The sequence below is a fragment of the Atractosteus spatula genome, chromosome 4, assembly GCF_055471065.1.
Source record: "Atractosteus spatula isolate fAtrSpa1 chromosome 4, fAtrSpa1.hap1, whole genome shotgun sequence".
NCBI classification, from domain to species: Eukaryota; Metazoa; Chordata; class Actinopteri; order Semionotiformes; family Lepisosteidae; genus Atractosteus; species Atractosteus spatula.
This window is the reverse complement of record NC_142709.1, coordinates 16,574,604-16,596,693: the sequence shown is the minus strand read 5'-3', so window position 1 is coordinate 16,596,693 and position 22,090 is coordinate 16,574,604. Positions and strand designations below refer to the sequence as shown.

Here is a 22,090-nt window from a genome sequence, read left to right as displayed (position 1 = left end):
AATCCACAAATATGGAATTAATTTGTGTTAATCTGTAAACAAGTGTATGGACACCTATGATTTGAGATAGTTATTCACTAATCCTCTTAAACTGAGACATCTTAAGAATAATTACTATTCTCTGATGATACACTAAGAAAACATTCTGTCTTTCTATGACAGTCAAATCTGTGCAACCCTTTGTAAAAATATAAATGAAATTTTAACTTTAGGTAACCTCCTAATATTGTTTTTTTTCCTGACTCTGAGACTTTGGTATCAGATACTAGGGGGGATTGCTGGCAGTAAGGTCACTTTGTCACCGAACTGGCAGAAGATGCTGACTCGGCAGATCCCAGAGGCATAACAACGCACTCAGGTGTGTGTCCTCCTTCAAGCCTCCAGCGCCTGCAAAACCATCAGCATCCACTATAAACGCAGCAAAGGGATGAGAATTCCTGGGAGTTTGCTTGTACAAGTTACAAAACCGAATAATAATCATTCTTTCGTGCTAAAGGCAAATTCGCCTCACAATGCTCTAACACTTCAGAATAGAGTAAATTGTAGAACATGCTTATTCAGGAGGTCATGTTATGCTAATGCAGTACCGTTTTTTTCACAAAAATGAACTGCATTCAAGAAGTAACAGAAGGCATGGGGTTTCATGAAAAACGGCACACTGACTTGATTACATCTGGGGCGTGTTTTGGCCTGATGCCGAAATGACAATTATGTATTAACTTGTTCAGAAGTTTTAAATCCTGCCATCTTCACAGAACATCAGCATCGTCATCTGCAGGGTATTAGGTTGTATTTCAGCATGCAGTTTACATCGGTTGTGTGGAATGAATGGAATTTCACCACCTTACATTGCAGCTTGATCTCAGCAGACCTCAGAAGGTAAGGATGTTCAACCACATTTGGCCTACTTGTAGAGTAGCTGAAGCACACAATTTTCCTCTACGTGCACTTTATTGACCTAAATGAAATAAAGTCAGTGGGCAGAACAACTCAGAACAGTTGTTACATGACATTCTCCAAACAGCCATGCACCACAGCCTGGATAGGCACTGTTCATGGTTACATTAACGCAACAGGCCTTTGAAAGAACCGGAAAGGTCATCCTATACTATACAGTACATAACACCCCCTGTCAGTGGTGAACAGATCTCCAAGTCTTGAACGTACTTCCGAATCCGAGCAAAACTGTATGTCACAGAAAACTACTGCATGTGTCAGCTGGCCTAGAAGTAGGCCATCTGTGGTCAAGTATTTTCCTGCAGCACGTCAATTGGTCTGTTGGTACTTTTTATTATCAATTAAATAAACAAGGGTGTAGAAAAAGTCAGTACTCATAGTCGAGGGCAGGCTGCAAGCAGAGTAGGCCTGACTTACAGCAGTGGTTCTGAAACCTGTTATGTCCCAATTCCAATCAACTCCTAAAACACGGAATGGAAAACACAGTACCAGCTTCCGTTTTGGAATTCACCTCATCTGGTGGGTCTCTCAGTTCAACTTTAGGACAAGCGTTCTATGGATTTTTTCCAAGGGAGTTTTGAGATAAAAGCTGCTATTTACTGAAATACACCCAAAACATGTGGACAAAAAACGCACACACAGACATCTTTTGTTTTTATTTTTGACATTTATTTATATTTGACAAATCTTAGAAAAAAATAAAACTGGTAAAACTACAATGTATTCGCAGTCAAAAAGGAAAATAAAGTTTCAGAAGTCTTTACTTTTACAAAATTCTCTGTTTGATGCTTCCCTATAAACTACATTATGTAGTAAATTTTAAAGACAAAAAAAGGCCAAGTCATCTTTTACTTTTGGCCCATTTAAAAGTCAAAAACAACTTTTTACTTATTTTTCTTTCACAAAAAGCAATTAAAACATTTGTGCTGCCACAAAGACAGAATTTAGCAAGAACTGAATGGGTGGAAAGAGTCCAGGTCTCTCAAAACATTAGTAAAGCCACATTGTGTTGGTTATCATTTCGTTCAACTCACCGAAACTGAAGCCAAATGACTGAACCACTAAGACTGGAAAAACAACAGTTGAAACAGATATTTATCATCATTTATTCAGAAGTTTATAACGGTTAGGAATTTCAGTATTAGTATAGTTCTTTCAAGAGTGAAAATAGCAGTGTAATGGAAAGGGCTCTTATTTCATGTTCACGTTCAGGAGCCATGACCAGTTGCTGTACACCCAAAACCATCTTAATAACACTAATAGAGACCGCCCGGTAATACATTGTTTTTGCAATCACACTGAGGACGTAACGATACGGTTCAGGGGGATATATTTTGAAATGTATGTTTTAAAATTGCGTGCTTTAAATTGTGGTGGCAGCTTACTGCTGACCAATATCTGTGTCTGCAAAGTTTTTAAATCTTGTAATTCAAGATCTTAAAGTGGGCAGTGTAATGGCTGTGTTGCCTCTACTGCACTTTCCTGAACCTGCAATTTGGGTCTATGTAAATGTAATCCATTCTTATTCTACTTATCAGGATAGTTAAAGAGTTCCATTGATGGTACAGAACTGATACTGCTTTGACTAAGGCTTCGGTCATCGGCAATTCACAGCAAAGCCCTACGTTTTTCAAGCACTGCACAGCAAACAACAACTGGAGAGTGAGAATTTTGTAAAAGTTGTTTGTTTCATTACACTTCAGGACAACTGGTAAGCAAAAGTTTTTACACTAACATAAAAAAAAATCAACACAGTAGACAGAACATCAGTAAATAGCAGGACAAAAAAATAAAGTTTCCAAGTGTACAATCTACAATTTCTTCACCATCAGCTCATGTTTAATCGCCTCTGAAGGAACAACCCAAAATAAATACACTATTCATCATCTGATTTGCATTATATTAAACCCCCGAACTAAACTCACCCCTCATTTTCAAAAAGAACTGTTTGAATTACAATAATACTGCTTAGAAATCTTGGGAAACAGCTGAGACTGCATTGATAAGACCAGCAGCTTTTATTAATGGGGGTTTTAATGAACAGTAGTCAAGGAATCAATTCAACTAGATGTAACAGTCCTCAGTACAGTACAAAGTACAGTTTGAGCCCAAATAGCTTTATTGCAGTGAACATTGGTCAGCCGTCTCCAAACCACCTGTACCCATAGGCATACAAGCATTTTTAACCTCATCGAATGAGCAGATCAGCAGGTGTGAACCCTGCTTCTCCCAATGTACGTGGAAACAGGAACAGTCGGCATATCTGAAAGGAGCACTGGATTCCACTGCCCTGAAACTATGCAATCTGAAGGGGCTCAGCCAGAGAATGTATCAATGGGAAAACACTACCCTACTCTGAAATCAAAGCCATCTGGAACCCACAATATAAAAATACTGTATTTAAAGTCTATGACATATTATCGGGATAGAAAGGTAAAATCCCAGCATTCTCTCTAAAGGTGATTGTGCATTCGGAGTTTGCAAGGAGCCGCACCACTGTCACCCACAATACACTTGCCTGAGGACAATGCAGAAATACACGCATGCTAATTCCTCAGAACACAGGACAAACCACTCTGTGCTCTATGACCCTAACATAAGGCGCATACTTTCCCATACCAGGTATTGGTGGAAGGTTAGAAGTCATTTTAATACAGGATGAAAGAAATTAGCATGATTTCTGCTCAGTAGCGTAAGAGTACGAGTCGAGGTCAGTGCTGAAAAGTGAAGAGTGATGAACAGCACGGCCTTGACAGGTGTGTACAGGGGAGGACAGAGCAGAAAGGGGGCTGACCAGCCGCTCTGCACTACTGCTCTGACCTCGCACAGACAAGGTATTCTGGCTCGGCGGCTTTTGCGAGATATCTTAAAGAAATTTAATTTTCTCAATTTGATTTAAAAGTTGTTGACCCTACGGTGCACAATTCATAAAGTGAACTGAATCAAAGTAAATAGATGGGATTTACTCAATGTGTTTCACATTGTTTTTCCTCCTCCGCTCCTACCAGAAGATAGAAGAAGGAAACCAGCCTGACTTCCTGTGGCACATCCTGCCTTTTGATTTTGTTTAATGCCTTCTCCTGTTTCATAAGACACTTTTGGTTTTAATTACCCTTGAATACAAGCATTCCAATTCAATCAGTTTCTGCCAATTTTCAAACTGAATCAGTTACTGAACAAAAAGAGGTCTAAAACAGGAGAAACAGAAACACATAAATATATAGGTATTTTTAAAAAGGAATGTCAAAGATATGTTTGTTTTTTATCAAAGTCTTTTGAACAAGACGTGGAAGAAATATTACACTTCATACCATTATGAACGGCATAAAAATCAAAACCTAAACAAGCTGCGTGTTCTTTTCCCAACTACTACTGTGATAAATAATTAATGGACCAAGAAAACCGTATAGAATTCGATGATTTTCAGTGTTTTAAAGTACAAGGCACTAAATATTAAAAGCTTTGTAATTACTCTTCTCTTTACAGATATTGTCTTAATGAATCAAGCAGAACAAGTTTTTAAAATAATTTCTGTTACATTTCATATCAGAACTGTTGATTTATCAACAGTTTTAATTTAGCTGTGATCTATGAAGATTAAAGATGAATAGATATGACCTCAGTCAGACTAACATTTCTTAAAGTACACAATTGCCTTACTGGTCATTCCAGTAACCAGGTACGTTTTAAAAACAAGTGCACAACAGAACGTAAATATATATGCATGAACAAACATGATCTGAATTGAGGTCACTTTATACACATCTACAATGTCTGCAGGATTACGTTTTAAACCTCCTAGTTGGTTCTCTTCCAACTTCAACAGTTTGTTCACAAAGTTTGGAAGACAGGCAAAAAATGAATTTTGTAAATGAAGGAATCCTGGGGGAAAAGGTGTAATGTAAACCCTGTTATTGGAAGTGCATGAATCCAGTCTTTTACGTCTGAGGTCTCTTTTACGCTCCGGCCTGCACTCTGTCTGAAGCATGGCACTGTTCTTCACATTAGGAGGGCCAGTCAAAAGTGCAAATAAACCTGCTAGTTTCTCCCACTGTGGTCTTTGTTGTGCATTATTTTTTAGAAGAGATGCTTGCTTGTACATGTGTTCAGGTTTCCAGTCAGATCCATAATACTTTTGACCAAATGGATCTACAAAAATACGCCAATATGCAAAAAACTGTTGAAAGCAGGGAAGAAGAAAAAAATAGTGGATATTGGTGGCCATCTATATCCTAGACAACACCCTCCTAAACATATTGCTCTGAATTTCTGTTAGCAAACATGATCCAATGATAACCTAAAACAGTGGAAGTTTTCTTTTGCTTTGTGCTTTTCTGAAGGGAATTAAAGAGCCCTTCAACAATTAACCTCAGTCATAATTAGTACTAAAATATCAGCAGCTATAAATTCCCCTAAGACAAAAATAAGAAATTCCCCTGCCTTCACAATGTAGAGTAAACCTGTCCTCATTAGTCTTTTTTAGAACTGTTCTGCCAGAACAGATCGCTTCAGGCGGACTTTGACATTAATTCTGTGACATACCAGAAGATACTAATGGAGCACAACGTCTAGACTAGCACAAGACACAACAATGCAACTCTACACAGTGTTTCAATCCTAACATCCTCTTCTGATTTAATCCCAGCAAAATAAATACAACCACGTCAACAGAGGTTCACAGCTCTGAAATTCTTCTCCTGGAAGAACTAAAACCATTTGCACAGCAACAAATGTGGGACATCCCAATCAAAGCACTAGCTTTATTATGCGATTTCTTTAAAAAACACTTTCTAAATTTTTTTCCCCAAAACTTGCCCTTGTTGTAGTGTCACAATGGCCACAATAATAGTAACAATAACAATAACAATCATAATAATAATGATGATGAAAAAACTATAATCTATATTATGGTCTTGTGAGCACATACTGTAAGCAAGTGGTTAATTTCCATTTTGTTGTTTGCTTTTAAGAAATCTGTCTTTTGCCAAGGAAAACTATTTTTAAATTAAATTTTTAATGTAACTGGCAAAAGTATGTACCTTTAGAAAAATGTCTCAAAGGAAAAATAAAGATAAAACATTGTAAAATAAAATTAATTCAGCTTAAATCTTTCTTTCCTTCAGGACCTTTTTACAGTTTTAGTAAAACTCTACTGATACTCAAAAGACCAATGGAAAACAATCAAGTCTTTTGTTTGGTTACACACAATAACAGATATACATGAGTGGGTGAAGTGTTCACATTAATAGAACTTGCCTCATAGCTCCGTTTCGTCATCTAAAACAACTGACTGGAATATTAACATTGTACTTTGAATATATTTGTACTGGAATATTAATTTGTACTTAAAACCCAACACATCCTTAATTGTAGGTACTGTATCAAACACACTAACAGAGAAGGGATATATGCAACACAAAACTATTGTGTCAGGTTTTTAGTTACCTTTAAGTATATTTGAGGGAACAAAATGAATATACGCTGCTTCAAAAATGTTGCAAAAGAAAAAAAAGCACAAAATTTACTCTGGAAAAGCTCATATGCAGATCTGTTGCACAGATGACAGCCTATAGGACTTTACCACAGTAACAGCCCTGGAGGAAATGGACTACCCCATTTTCTCCCAGAGCTCTGTGCAGGTTAGCATCAAATTATCTTTGGAGTGTAGTACTATCCCTGCAATATTAAAGGCTACTTTTGGTATTCAGATCGTAGTACAAACAGCATGTTGAGAAAGTGTTGCTTCTGGTAATGATTGATGCTAAATTATTCCACTAAAACTGGGACAACTTTAAGAATGTTCTAAGACACATACTTGGAAAAATTTGTTTTATCTTACAGGTTAACTACTATATCAGACAAAACTCCACATCATACTATATTGCTGAAGATGCATAACTGAACAAAACCTAAATGAATTTCATTATTTCAAACAATAATTTACAGTCATTAAAGAAGAACATGGTTCCTAAAACACTATAATACAGAGACATTTACAGACAAAAGCAGGACAGAACTACTGGAAAAGGTACAAATAACAGCCCAACAATGAGTACATTTAATAAGGCAGATCTTTTCTACTTCTTACAGTTGCCAATCAAGTGCAATAAATTAATAAGAATTTCTGTCTTTACTTCCACTGCAATATGTGTGTGTACAGTCACTCAGGGATTTTAATGTTTGATTGTGTTATAATATTGGATCAAAATGTATTTAACTGGGATTTCCTTACTGCTAATAGTCACAATACACTCTTTAATGTCAAAGTGGAAGCAACATTCTTCAGATCCTCTTAAATTAAATATAAAACAGAAAATAAACAGAATTGAGTCCACATGTGTGCAATTAAGGTGCTTCACAAGAGTTACAACACGCATACTGTATCTCTGGGAGGTCCCACATTTGATTAGTACAGCTTCCAACAATAATTACAGCATGAAGACATGGAATTCAAGAAACATTCAAAGAAAACCTGGGATGGATTTATTCCAAAAAACACTCCAAGCCCTTGAATATCCCCCAAAGCACAGTAATGTGCATTATAAAGAAATTAGGTATCCGGGTGAAAAGGGCACTAGTCAGGAAAGCCACCAAGAGGAAGATGACATCATAAAGGAATTACAGTCTTCCATGGCTGAGATGGGAGAAACTGTGCATAAGACAACAACTGCCTGGGTGCTTTACAAATCTGGGCTTCATGGCAGAGTAGCAAAATGAAAGACATTGCTGAAAATAAAAATCACATCAAATTTTGACTCCAGTTTAAAGAAGATGCATGGCTGTAATTTCTGCCAAAGGCGCCTGTACCAAATATCGACTCAAGGAGGGTGAATACTTATTCAGTCAGTTAGTTTGTTTTAATGTATAATTTAGGAGGACCTGTTGAATTTTGTTTTCACTTTGACATTATAGCGTTTTGCGTTGATCAATAACAAAAGAACCCACTTAAATACATTATAATTCCGTATCATCATGAAAACAATTGAAGGGGGTAACACGTTTGTTAACCAATGTAGGTAATTCAAGGTACTGAGATTTAGAGCGAAAGAAATTGCCAACCCCCTTTACAAGTCTGAACATTTTTTGTGTATTCTGTACATATAAATCACCTGAAACACTTAATTCAAACCCCCCTCTTCTTACCGAAGAAGCAGGAGATAACCCATTTTCACTTCAACTTATTCTGATGACAGCAGTGCACACTTGGAAATACCTTCTAGCTGCAATGTTTTGAGTTATGCTTAAGAAAATACACTGTAAATATTACAGACCCTGAAGAGTTTATCAAGACAAATCTTTAAAGCTTTAAAGACTTAGGAATACCAAAGACACAGGGACTACAAAGAAAAGTAAATGAACATAAATATTCCCAGAGAGCACACAACACAAAGACCCAAGTTCAGTATGATTTTGACTTTGGGGGGTTCATGAAGAATTTCCAGGATGTGCGCCTCATCCTCCTCTGAATCTCCAGGGGTTGTTGTCTTACCAGACTGGCCTTTGAGCCCACAGAACCAGTTGATCACCTTCCAGCATGTGCTGCTACTTGTGTTCTCCCCAGCCTCTTGGTTACTCTTGGCCACCAGGCTGGCCTCACCATTCCCATAATGCTCCACAGGCGTTTGGATATCAGACGGGCTGGAGGCCACACAGTCAGTGATGGGAGAATCTACTCTGACCAGTAGCTTGACATCAGCCCCGTCGATCTGCTTATTTTTGTGCAGGTCAACGGGCACCTCTTTGTGGTCGGTGCTCCCATTGCAGTCAATGGGGCTCTTGCCTGTAAGCTTGTAGGATTCTTCTTTGAGCCGGGCCCGTTGCAGCTCTTTAATACGGAGACCCCAGACAGTTGTGGTGAAGACCTGCTCCTTCGTGGGAGGCTCTGTGCAGAGACTGACCACTACAGCCACAATCCCGGAGATCCAGAAGAGAGAAGCTGCCACGTACATGTAATGGACATCTTTGATGAAGGCAGGTCTGTTGTCTGGCTGATCGCAGGGGGGTTCTTTGTAAATGAATGCCAAGATCAGACGGGTTGTCCCCAGGATAAAGCCAGTCATCCCTCCACAGAATGCACCAGTCTCATTGCAGCGCTTCCAAAAGATCCCCAACAGGAAAAGAGCTGCGATAGGGGGTGTCAAGTAGTCAGCGACTTCCTGAATGTACAGGTACATCTGTCCACCTTGCATCTCCACAATCACAGGAACCCACGCTATGCTGATGGCCACCATGAACACCACAAAGAGTCGACCAATAATCATCAGTTCTCTGGATGAAGGACACTTCCTTATTGTCTTATAGATGTCCAGTGTGAAAATGGTGCTGGCACTGTTGAAAATGGAATCCAAATCGCTCATTAGGGCCGCAATCATTACTGCCATCATCAGACCTCTGAGGCCAACAGGTAAGATGTTCATCACCAGGCGTGGGTAGGCAATATTGGAACAGCCTGCCTGACTACCACACACCTGCATGCAGTGCTCAGGATTAATGCAGACAATCTCATCTGCATAGAGGATTCTGGAAATCATCCCTGGAATCACAATGATGAACATGGGAAGGATCTTGAGGAAGCCGGCCATTAGTGTAGACCCCTTGGCATGCACAATGTTTTTTGCCGCCAGCACCCTTTGGACAATGACTTGGTCAGCACACCAGTACCAGATTGAAGCAGGGGTTTGACCCAGAAGGAAGCCAGGCCAAGGGATATCTTCATCAGTGGGGTCCCGCAGAATCTTAAGTGACTGAGGCTTTGGGTAGATATGGCAAGTGTTGGTGTTAGTAAAATTATGAGCAGCTAGAATTGCAGTGACATTGGGAACAGCTTGCATGTACTTCTCTCGGACTCCCTCTAAACCCCCCACCTTAATGAGACTAATGACCATAAGGGTGAGGGCACCCACAATCATGAGCAAAGCCTGCAAGGTATCGGTATAAATCACAGCAACCAGCCCCCCCGTTATAGTCATCAAGGCTGTCATGCTGATCAGCAAAATCACCGACAAGTAGAGGTTCCATCCCAAAGACTCCTGGATGAACAACGCTCCAGCATACAGGTCAACAGAGAGCTTAGTGAATATGTAGAGAAGCAGGGAGAGGGCCGCAAAATAGATCTTAATGCGCGTCCCCCCATACCGCTTTGAAAGGTATTCAGGCATGGTGAAAACCCCAGAGTGGATGTAGACCGGGATGAAGACCCACCCTAAGAGCTGCAGGAGCAAAAGGGCATTGAATTCCCAAGCTCCAACAGCAAATCCACTTGCTGCTCCGGAACCTGCAAGTCCAATGAAATGTTCGCTGCCAATGTTGCTGACAAACAAAGAGGCCCCGATGACGGGCCAGGTCAAGGAGCGGCCAGCCAGGAAATACCCACTCACCGTGCTTCTGTTGGACTTCCACATGGCGAAGAAGCCAATGCACAGTACCAGCACAAAGTAAAGTGCCACGATGGCGATATCTGCCGTTTCCATCGAAGGGGTCATTTTCTTACATTAAATAAAAAATACTTATTTCAACAAAATGTTAAGTTACTGGAAGAATGAGGAAATCCGTAGACTGAAACTTGGGGGGTAAAAGAAATGCTGGTTCAATCTCTGTCCTTTGGTTTGCTGTCTAGACGGAAACTGTAGGGTCCCAGTCAGGTCAAATTCAATTTTTGGTTAATGATTATCCACTGCCATTTACTTTGATGATGCAGAGCAGAAAATTTTTGGGGTAGGTGCAGCTGAAAGGTCTAGTAATGCCTAGAGTTACATTCCTGCAAGACAGCAAAGACAAAGACAAAAGACCATATTAGATTCAGGTATAATGGGGAGAAGGTAAAGGATGTCAGTCCAGCAAAACACATATGAAAACACACCAGAATAACCTACATTTACCCTTCAGTTAATAAAAACACACAAAGCCTTGGGTTCATTTTAAACATGCTTTATTGTACCCAGCATGCTAGCAGTATACACATCCAAATGTAAAAGTTAATTCTTTCACAATGCAAGACTATGATGATTTCTAAGTGGTGTTGATGGACCAGTAGGTGGCACACTTCCCCTTGGACTACAATTTCCAAACCAAAATTCCAGTATGGTGACCAGAGACTCTGTTCTGGAGGAGGTGTGGTACTTCAAACAAGACATTTGACTGACCATTATTATCTCCAATGGCATTGTTCAAAATGGTTAAGGGTGCTAACCCTGAGTGCTGTCTAAATATCTTTTTAAGCATGAACAAACTGGCCTCCATAAAGCTCCCACTTAATTCAATTCCAGGGGGAGGAGAAAAAAAGCACACTGGGATCCTTTGAGATGAAAAGCACTGCATAAATCCTAGCAATTCCAGCCACAATTGATTGTTTATTTTGTTAATGCATTTAACCTCGCAGGACTGCAACACCCGTTTTGCAAGTTCATCATCATGATGCCTTTTAAAAGAATACCACCACTCCAACTGTGACTAATAGATCTACAATGCTTTGAATTCTATTAAAACCAATACAGGTGTGGGAGGCTTATAAATGACTTTAAAAAGGCACCCATATTTATAAACCTTAGAGTTCAATTCCTCATATTTGAAACAGGTACCAGGACAATCTAAAATGCTATTAACTCCTACCTATATAAAAAACGGTACATCAACACCAAATACTACCTACATAGTACTATGTACTGTAGTTACTTTCAAACTGTTTGCAAAAGGTCAAAATTTCAAAACTACTAAAAAGGAAACAAGTACTTCTTTCCTCTTTTTTTACTACTGAAGTTCTTCAGTGGAAAAGTACTGTTTTTTATTGGTCTGCACTGATGTGTTTAAAAGACAGCACAGAAGCAATATTATTCATGATAGCCTCAGGCACTATGATAAGGTGGCCTTCTGCTGCGTTTCCTTAAATCACACAATTAAAATAAAGCAATTACATATAACACCGTTACAATTACATCAACCCTGAAACTTGAATATGTGAGCTTTACAACACTGATGGTAAAGTATAAGCAATCAATTACATTTCTGCAGTCTACAAGGAATACACGACAATGTGGCAGCAAGTGATCCTCACTTCATGGTGCAATGCTAGCATTTATTCACTGCTGCACATAGGGGATGAACTACATTTGCACTGCACTTCTGAGCCCTGCTTGCACTAGTTACTCCTATTAATTCTAATGACTGACAGAACAGACTCTAAGAAACGCAAGACATTTCTGGAGGTAGTGTTATACTGGCATATAACTGCCTGCACAGGAGTAAAATCAACCAGATGTTGCTCTTTACCAAGCTATGACAGGAGAATTCAGATTTCTAAACTGTAGTATCATTGTAACATGGAGAAAGGCAGCAGATGCTGTTGCAGAATACGTCCTTGAAAAATAAGGACAATGGCCCATATTGCAAAGTTGCACCAAGTTATTTTTTTAGAGAACACAACACCAGCCGTTACTGAAAGTGGGATAGAATGGCATTCACTTTAAAAGCCCCAAAACTGGATGGAGTTGTTAAGTTTGCAAACCTGATTTTAGCATTTCTGCAGTTGTCTACTAACCATGGTGCATTTCATACCTGTGGTACATCAGTCACTAGTATGTCAGCCTGAGAAGAGAACGTTCCTCTTAAATTTGTACTTGCATCAGGAAGCCTTTTCAACAATGTTATGAGGACAGGTTATAAAGCAGTTCATTCATCTCAGTAAGTTCTGCAATATTTCTTCACAGCATTCATATATGTAAGGACTGTTATTCTTATATTATTCAAAACCCCCACCTAAATGTTTCAATAATGTTAAACAGGACAGTTAATGTCTGTTGAATCACAGATGTGATAAACTACAGCACAAGTGGATACACAAAAGCAAGATAAAAACCAAAATTCTTTAATCGGATTATGGCTGTTTGGAAAATTCCCCATTCTAAAATGCCTACCAGCCCTTTACAGCAAGTCATGTTTCTGTGTGCAGGCGTGTGTCTAAGAAATTCTTACTCGCATACCACAATACCACAAAATATGAACACTGCTACACATGAATATTGCAGAGTCTGCTGGCTCCCTATTAAAATCAGACTGAGCTACAGACTTCAGAATATTTATCACTCAGATGGTTCACAGCAAAAGTGTCAGTCCTGTTAAAAAGGATGGATAACTAAATGGATAGTTAAAGTGGGATTTAGTGTAATGTATTCAGAGAATTAGACTGGGTTTAAATATGGGACCACAAAGTGTGCATAAAAATTTATTTTTACACTGCTTTCTCCTTTACGATTGTTTCAAGCTGGAACAACTGTCCTCCCTTCATGAAAGTGTTCTGCTGCCTGGACAGTTTGCAAATCGCATTCTGCCTAATGTGAACCAAGATGACAGCAGTACTGCATGAACCTTTTTAAAAACCCACCAACTGCTGAACCATTGTATTTGTGAACTAGGAAACGTGTTGCTCAAATGGCTGAAGTGTCAATACCCTCTACTTCACACAGTGCCTTTCATGGTTAATCATCTCATGTTGCTGTACAACACAATTCAAAAGAGACAGGATGCATAAATTAACATTTCAAGAATGAATTTATTGCTTAGCCCCCGATGAGACTTCAGTGTGGAATAATTAAAAAAAACAAAAACAGATTTGATTTTAATCAAAGGCTTGATTTCATGATTGCCATGGCTCAGATGAAAGCGTCTAATGGCAACAGGCAAAATCCTCATGTTTCAAAGCCACACCGCTCTCCAGCCGACACCCACTGCTGCCACTGTAAGGCCGTGCTATGGCGTCGTCTTCATTTTAGACAATTGCTCAGTTTGTTTTAGCAGTACACAGCTGCCATTCTTCACACAGATGCTGTTTACATATTTCTTTCTTCGGGCCACTCCACATGCATAGCCTGCTTGATCTTTCTGCAAGCCAAACAATTTTTTTTAAAGACACTCATGTTCATAAAGACAGTTATATCCGTCGGTCCTGCAGGCAAATTTCGACAACCTCAGCCCTCACAGTAGGCTCGGTTAAATGTGCTTAATGTACGCATCTAAATCAACCCTGATCCTGGAAAGCCCCAATCTATTTGTCTTCTAGATCACGTATTTTTAAATGAATGAAATGAATCAAGCCAGTCAATTCAATTATGCTAACCTAGTCTTTGAAGGCTGAGGAGTACTGAGTTTAGTTCTAGATCTTCATATTTCTTAATTTAAAAGGGATGATTTGGTAATCACAATGGAACCCTTCCCTATCTTTATTAATTGATCAAAGGGTGACCTACAGAACCTGCTACATTGAGGCTCTGCAGGACCAGGATAGAAAAAGCTTTGTATACTTTGTATTTAGACAAGGATGCCACTAAACATTCATCAATCTGTACATTATCAGCAAGCTGCTTACTCCTGGTAAGGGCCATGGGTAATCCAGAGCCTGTTCTGTCAGAATAAGGCACAAGGCAGGGCTGTACCTTGGATGGGATGCCAGGAGGCTGCAGGGCACATGAAGAAACAATTTTGAGATGCTAATTAACGTAAACCATATATCTTTGGGAGGCGGAGCAACACAACCCCTAAGCACAAATGAAGAAAATGCAAACTCCTCACATGACATCCCATCTGGAAAGAAACCCAGGATTCAAGAGCTGTGCTGCCAATACCAATACTCAATATGCACACCTCTCTTGGGATTTCTTAGGTGCAATACATAATACACCACCACTGACCGCATGTTCTTGTCAAGGTAGCATAGCATGGCAATGCAGAGAAAAGCAAACACCACCCCAATTCTCCAGAAACACCTTGAAAAACCAAAAGAATTTGCTGATATACAACTCCATAAATGAACTGGGAATATACTACAAAAAATGATGGGTAGAAGAGGATTGGCTGAAACAAGGCTTGCTCAGCCCTCAGAGATACAGTGACCCCTGAAGCACACGTTTGCCATGAGGACTGTGACAAACACACCTCTCCTCCAATTCAGACAGAATGGTAGACGGGACAAGGAAATGTGACTCACTTGCTCATTCTTCCCCGTGTGAGATTGTGGGGTTCAAAAGATGAACACATAATTGGCAATCCCACATCAGGTGGGCACAGAAAAAAAAAAAATCAGCAATACCAGAAAAAGGGACTATGACAGACGGAGGGTTAGGAGGACTTTGAAAACTGCTACTGACATAACCTGCTGGGTACTGGGTATTTCCCTTCTGTCTGCAATATCAGAAAGCATAGCACAAAATAACTTACAGCTTATTAATAATTTATAAGCTATACAGAAAATACAGTCACTTTCTAGAGTATAATTTGAAGGTAATTCTTTCAAAGAGTGCATTTCTACCATAACCTGCCATGTATATTTTAGACTAAAATAAAATTGCTCAAGATCAGCAACTCAAGATGTAAAACTTTGCATGTGAAAGCAGATCCCACAGAAAATAGGATGTTTTTATCACTTTTCTATTGCTTTTACACCTTTTTATTGAGAATTTTGAGCTCAGCACATCCACAGCTGGCAGACATGCATTCCTGGAGATCTGCATAGTGTACTGGTTTCCTTGCAAGGTGTGGAAGTGTGAGCACACATGTTTTCATCCCTCTCAATTACTCAGCATTCCAGAGTAATAACACACCCACTCACTGCCAGAGCCAGCAGCCACACAGGGCAGTTCATTAAGGATACCAGCCTCTGCGTGGTGCAACAAATAAGGAACTATTCTCTTTCCGATTTAAATATGCAAAAAAAAAAAACACAGCCTTAGTTTAGAATCTTCATGGCTTTGCTATTTCAAGTTACAATTACTAAAGTAAATTGCAGATTACCACTGGCCACTGCATAGCGGTATTCTCTAGCTCCATTATATAAAATAGAAGATTACAAATGAATGGCACCCAGCCTGTTCAGTAGCTAGAATACGGCTCAACGACGACTAAAGATGGGCGGAAGCTTTTCAGAAACCACCCATCACTCATGCTTGCTGCACCTGCACTGCAAAGGTTATTTTAAAAAATTAAACCAATGGGACCTGGATTTCATGCGATATGCTTCATGAGGCCAGATTCATGTAAACTCTTGCCATTATAATAACCAGCAGGGTCCTACAGGAGTAGAATCCAAGAGCTGATCCCTGCATGCAGACTGGTGGAGTTCACAGAAATGCATTGGCCTGTCAGGTTTATCAAATTTTGCAGAGAAGTCCACAGTACATGGGATCCGACATACAACACACAGCTCAAGTGGTGCAGAAAAGTTATTTTTATTCCTTATTTCAAGTATCACAAATTATTCTGTTGGTGAATCCTTCTGCATATAAGCAAACTATGGGAATAGTTTTTTTTAAAGCGTTTGTAACAGTAATACATATTCATATATATTGTGCAAAATTGTGTATTGTTAAAATGGATATTCCATGTTAAAAGTAAACATCTCTGCTCTAGTTATATATCCAGTATGTGCATCAATGCTCCTGCCTATATTTATTCAAGTTGGGTTGAAAAAAAAAAAGAAGTCATGCAGATCCAAGGATGTTTGCAAAGATCTAGTAAGCATTAGAGCCTCAGTCTTTGGCAAATTCCCAAGCCTTAAATAATATTTAGTATAATAGAATTTACAGTACTGGCATTTGACTATTTCATGTTCTCCAGCACAGCCCAGTGACATTTCTAAAGCAGCAGTGATAAAGAAAAAGCTCAAAGTACTCTTGTAAGTTACATGCTAAAAATATCTATTACAAGACATCTCAGAGTCTTATGGCCATTTTAGTGATTTGTAGTTTGCCAAAGAATATACACGCAACAAAAAGAAACTAAGGGGGGGGGGGGAAATAGGTTCGCCCCTATTTTCAGAAATTGTTGTTCCTTGTATCCTCATGTTCCTGCATGACTTGTATAGACTACGTGCTGTTTATTATTAGAAGAGCCTGTATAGAGAGCAATTTTGTAAACGTTTCACATCAACACACACAGGCAGATAGTGACATTGCCACTCATCATTAGAAGGTTAAAGGTTGCCTCCTAAGTGAATTCGGTGCATATACAGTATCAAACTGTAAGAGACTGAGCGCTGCGCACAAAAGTCATTAGAGCTCGTTGAATAAAAAAAATTAAAATGATACTTAATGCAATCTTAATTCCTTTCCAAGAATCCTTAAGTATACTTCAGGAATTCTGGTTGGAACACACTAAAACTGTTCAACTGCTTACATTTTGTAATGACACACAGCAAATGTTAGTATTCACGGCTGCCCATTTTCTGCTAACAATGGGTTGTTCTATCTTTGACTTCATTCCGATGCAGAGACCTCTGGAACCATCTATCCTCGTGTGCAATTCCAAAGTTTATACAGTTGCAAACTGATTGGCCACGTTGAGCAATTTCAGTAATAAACACACCTACATTTTTTTTAAATAGAAAGATTAGCACTGCTATATTACCAAAAACACCGATCACATTACTGCATGAAATGGATTGCTACAATGCTGCATTCTGATTGACCAATATTCAAGACCTGTCATTATCTACAGTATAGTAACACTTAAGGACTAATTAAATAAAAGGGTTAAAGCACTGAGCCAAGAGTTAGTCCCTAATCTCTGCACCGAGAGATTCTAATGGCATGAAACAGTGATGGGCCAATCAGCATGCAATGTTGTGGTCTTTTTCTTGGCACCACTGCCAATATCCAGTCATGTCTCTCCCAGTCTCATGCAGAGACTGCATGCTTTTCTTTTTTCCAGGCTTGATTAGTGTAATAAAGTGTTTACTGATATATCCAAACATTCTTAAATTGCAGTATGTTCACATCTCAGACACTCAGATGTTAGCTAAAATTAATTAATGAATGTCTCTTGCTTTAGCTTCCTTGAACAGGCTCCTTGTGGATCTTAAAATTAAGAATTCTGCTGCTTACCTTAAGGGCTGGAATACCTTGGCACCTGCCTGCATCCGAGAAGTTGTAACCCCTTCACTTACCTACCTACATACCTACACGTTGCTTTTTCTCTTCAGACAGGCTTTCTGCTCTGGTATTCCAATAAATAAATAAAAAGATGCTTTATCAAATTTTGATCGTCTTTGCTTTTAAAATCAATCTAGAAAAAAAAAACAGATCTCCCAGCAAAGTTACTGAATGCTCTCAAAAGAAAACAGAAGATGCTGGAGGAATATCCTACCGGAGGAAACACTGCACGTCATCCCCAGAAAGCAGTTTCCTGCTACAGCAGCTGAGAGGAAATTAGCAGAGATATTACAATTAATGTTTATGTCAACAAACATTAGCTGTGCAACGGGGCATAGAATTCTTTGTTGATTTCAGATGAAAAATTCTGAAACTTACAGTCTTACAAAAATGTCTTCATTGAAGCAAAACCTGATAATTAGCTCAGGGGGTATTTCTACATGAAAAACAGGTCACAGATTGGGAGGACACTTCCTCTATATAACGGCTTAAGGCCACTTTATAGTGATCTACTGTATATAGGGGTCAAGCCGTTACAAGTGTGTTTTTCTTTATCTGGCCAGTTTAAAACTGAGCTCTCTACATGCAAAACCCTCCCACCAGGTACCTGGGTGTACCCCTGTGCAGCAGGAGTTATCTCCCTTTCAGCACGTCAGAAATGACTAATTGACAAGGATTATTGCTCTTCCCTCACTTTATTTTAAGCGTCATCATGTATGAGGAACCTTCAATAAGGTCTGCAAGTACATGCATGTCATCAACAGTTGTCAAAACAAGGCACTTAGCCCATTAAGGTATTACAAAAGGAGAGCTCCCAACTGCTGCTGCTCCTTTAACCTCATTTCATGAGAAATTTCATGCAAACTATTCATCCTCTTACCCCAGCCAGCCCAAGCCAACAGTGCACATCCAGGAGGTCGCACGCTACCCAACAGGTAACCCTCACATCACGTTTGCGCCTCTATTGATGTATTGCTTGCGCTGTATCACAATCCTAACTGCGCCATTTAGATAGATAAGACTATTCATCCCGTAGGGAAATTGATGTCTTTTTTTTTTAGATCGATAAATTTAGACATAAATATTTCACTGGGGGGGACTGGATACAGACGCTCCTTACGTCCTTCAACGTGCTGACATTCAGCCGCACGGAATACTTCATGCTCGGCAGCGAAACTAAAATGCATGGACGCTGCTAGAAATTACGAGAAGGCGATGAACAGAAAGGATGGCAGGCGTCTAGAACAAGCTGCCAAGTCGGGCAGTGAACGCCAATTCTCTGGAACCTTCAAGAAAACACTAGAGAAAAATTCCTAGGATGAATAAACCGCCAGCAGCCGAAGGGTTAAAAGGGTCTTCGCCTCGTCTGTAATTGTATTCCTTTCTCAAGACAAAGCACTGTGTGCACCTGTTGCTTTTTCAACGGTAAACATACTCGGCACATGTAAGGTGCGCAGACTCAATAACTGAGGTAGAGTACCTATAACACCCCCCCCCCCCCCCCACCCTGTGACCAACCGGAGAACACAGCTCACCAAAAACCTCCTACACATAGTGAGAGAATGGCCGTTTGTTCTCTGCTATAGCCTAGTTTCCTTTATGCAACGCAGGGAAACACCACGAAAACTAAACCTCCAAAACTCGAATATTATAGATTCATCGCTAGCAGAAAAATTTCCAAAGACTTCAAAATGCTATCCGAGCTTGCCCCTATGTAGGCAAAAAGCGTGCAGGAATACGTTCAAACGCAAGACGCCCGTGGTGAAACACGGTCTCAGTTACTGCAGGAAATCAAGCGTTCGCCTTACTGACGTCATATGTCGTCTGCGAGCAAAGAAAATGCGCCACTTTGAAACAGAGCAGCTATGGCTTTGGATGGGAGGAATAACTGTTTCTTCCAGTTTTCACTGGCGTTACCCCTTTCTATTGACAGTCCTGCTGTTAATGTGATGAAACAGTCTGTCTGCAAATCCAGCACTTGCCACCTTTTGATTTCCAGCTTTGATTATAATTGTACAGATAGGGCCCAACACTACGATGAAGGGAATTTACCCAAACAACAAGATTTCATCCACTTTATTTAAAGGTCATTTTGTTGATTTCGAAAGCTCTGCAGCTGTTGCCACGACAATTAACCCTAATAAGGCAGTAAAGCCCACACGTCTGTTTTCTAAACACACGCTACGGCGAAAACAAAATCTCGACTGTTTCCCTGGTAAAAGACGGGTTTTGTAAACAGATACTTGAATGATTTCCCCAATGCAGAGAAAAGGACGGGCATCACCGCCTACAAGCATCGGCGGAAAGGTGAGCGGTCTCTTCCCTGCGATGCCCACCGGTGACACCATGTGGTATCAGAGGCAACCCTAATTGAGGAAACTTCCAGAACACTGCTGGCGTGCTGGGTGTAAGCAGACGTGTTCCGGAAATTAATGCACTCAAGTTATGTGCATGCACAAAGCTATAGATTTTCTAACGACCACGAGTGCAAATAAGGCAGCGATTCCCCTGGGCGCCTTCTCATTCTAAGGTAGACAACTTGGCTGTGGCTCCTAGTCCCTTTTTCAACCTTATCTCCTCACGAGGGGCGTATTTCTGTCCGTAAGATCGAATGTAGCGCAGGCATAAGAACACTTCAGGTAACACTGCGCACCGACATCTAAAGAACCATCATCTCTGCGACACTGCCATGTCTCCAGTTAAAACAAGGATCTCTTCTACTAAAACGAAGATTTTTTTTGCGAATCCAGACCGGGACCCGACATTAGACTGATCGATAGTTACATTCATACACCGTGAGACAAAAAAGGATGTCATCCAAAAGCACCTAGATGTACTTGCAAACTACCTACTTTTCGCTTCTGTCCGTCATTTTCTATTTAAAACCAGTTAATAGACTCTGAAACACGTGCGTTTAGCTACAGCTGTGGAAAGCAGGATATTTACCATCGCTCTACTGTATACAGCCATGTTATTCTAACACATGCCTAAATTAAGACGTTATTAAACACGCACACACAAAGAGCCCTTACTTACCCTTTGCATTTTAATTTGTGTATCACTCAGTACTAGCTGGTATTTAGTAATATCCAATCGCTTACGCACAAAAGTGATCGGTAACAAGGCTACTCAGCTACATCGAGCCTGTGCCTTCCCAGCTTCTGCCCGCTCGGAAAGGGAGCGCATCTTGACTCCAGCTTCCTAGCATCGCGCTCTTATTGCTTCGGACCCCCTGGCTTTCCTCGTGACACGCCCACTTAAAGGAGAAGAGGCTGTGCATGTCCCCGTGATCTGTCAGGTCATCTGCTCCGCAGCCCGATGGAAACAGACTGTAGGAAGCACCGGTTGCTGTATAGAGGGTACAAGAGAGGCGCTTTGTTTTCCAAAACATATCTAAACATTAAATATACCTGGCTGCCTGGACTGTGCTCAAAATTGAACACATCTTCTGGGCAGAACAGCGCCGATCTGTCTTAATATTATTGGTCGTGTGTGTAGAAAATGGGGACATGTCGAGTATGTGCCACTATTGACTTTCCAAAATCTTGCAGATTGCTACAAGAGCGCGCAATAACTGTAGCTGACCATTAGTTTTACAGACATATACGTTAATTCAGTATAAAGTGGGGAGTTGTGTTGTGTTGCGTTGTTCTTTGCGGCGACGTGATGTTTTGATTGCCAGTGTAGACGATCATATTTTGCCACAAAGCGGTTTTTGGTCTTGTATTTTGGCACCGGCAGTATCGACAAGTATTTTAATCGGTTACAAAAGTCATTTTGCTGTGTGTCTCTGGACAAAAAAAAACAATGTGTTGCATGGTATAGTAGTGTGGTATTGTCCAATCTCCGCAGATAGGGGGGAAAGATAGAAATGCAGCAGGGCTAGAGCAGTGGTGGGGTTGGCACCGGCACACAGTCTGGCCAAAGGGCGCCCGTGGGCTGTATGAAAACCCCGGGTATAAACAGGCACAGCTGCGGGCGAAGTGCTCCACTCGGGTGTGCGAGTGAAGGAGTCGGGGACTTTTAAACACTGCGAAGAGTTTAAAAACACCTTCGACTGCTGATCCCATTCGTCACTGTTGATGAGAATGAGTTAGTAACTGTGCACTACATTCAGACCGTGTTGTGTTTTTGGATTTTTTTTCTCGAAAAGAAATGGCCGATCCAAAAAGGATGGCACTTAAGTCAATTGAAGCGGAATTTACGGCGAACATACAATA

General features: G+C 40.2%; 1 protein-coding gene across 1 annotated transcript; it reads right to left on the bottom strand.

Moving 5' to 3' along the window:
* Positions 1–1,604: 1,604 nt before the first annotated feature.
* On the bottom strand, positions 1,605–21,047 carry slc5a3b (solute carrier family 5 member 3b). The gene is made up of 2 exons (XM_088914853.1): positions 20,907–21,047; positions 1,605–10,714 (listed from the first exon to the last, which is right to left on the bottom strand). The coding sequence occupies exon 2, from the start codon at positions 10,437–10,439 to the stop codon at positions 8,295–8,297; it is 2,145 nt and encodes a 714-aa protein (XP_088770979.1). The 5' UTR covers positions 10,440–10,714; positions 20,907–21,047; the 3' UTR covers positions 1,605–8,294.
* Between the last annotated feature and the right edge of the window lie 1,043 nt (positions 21,048–22,090).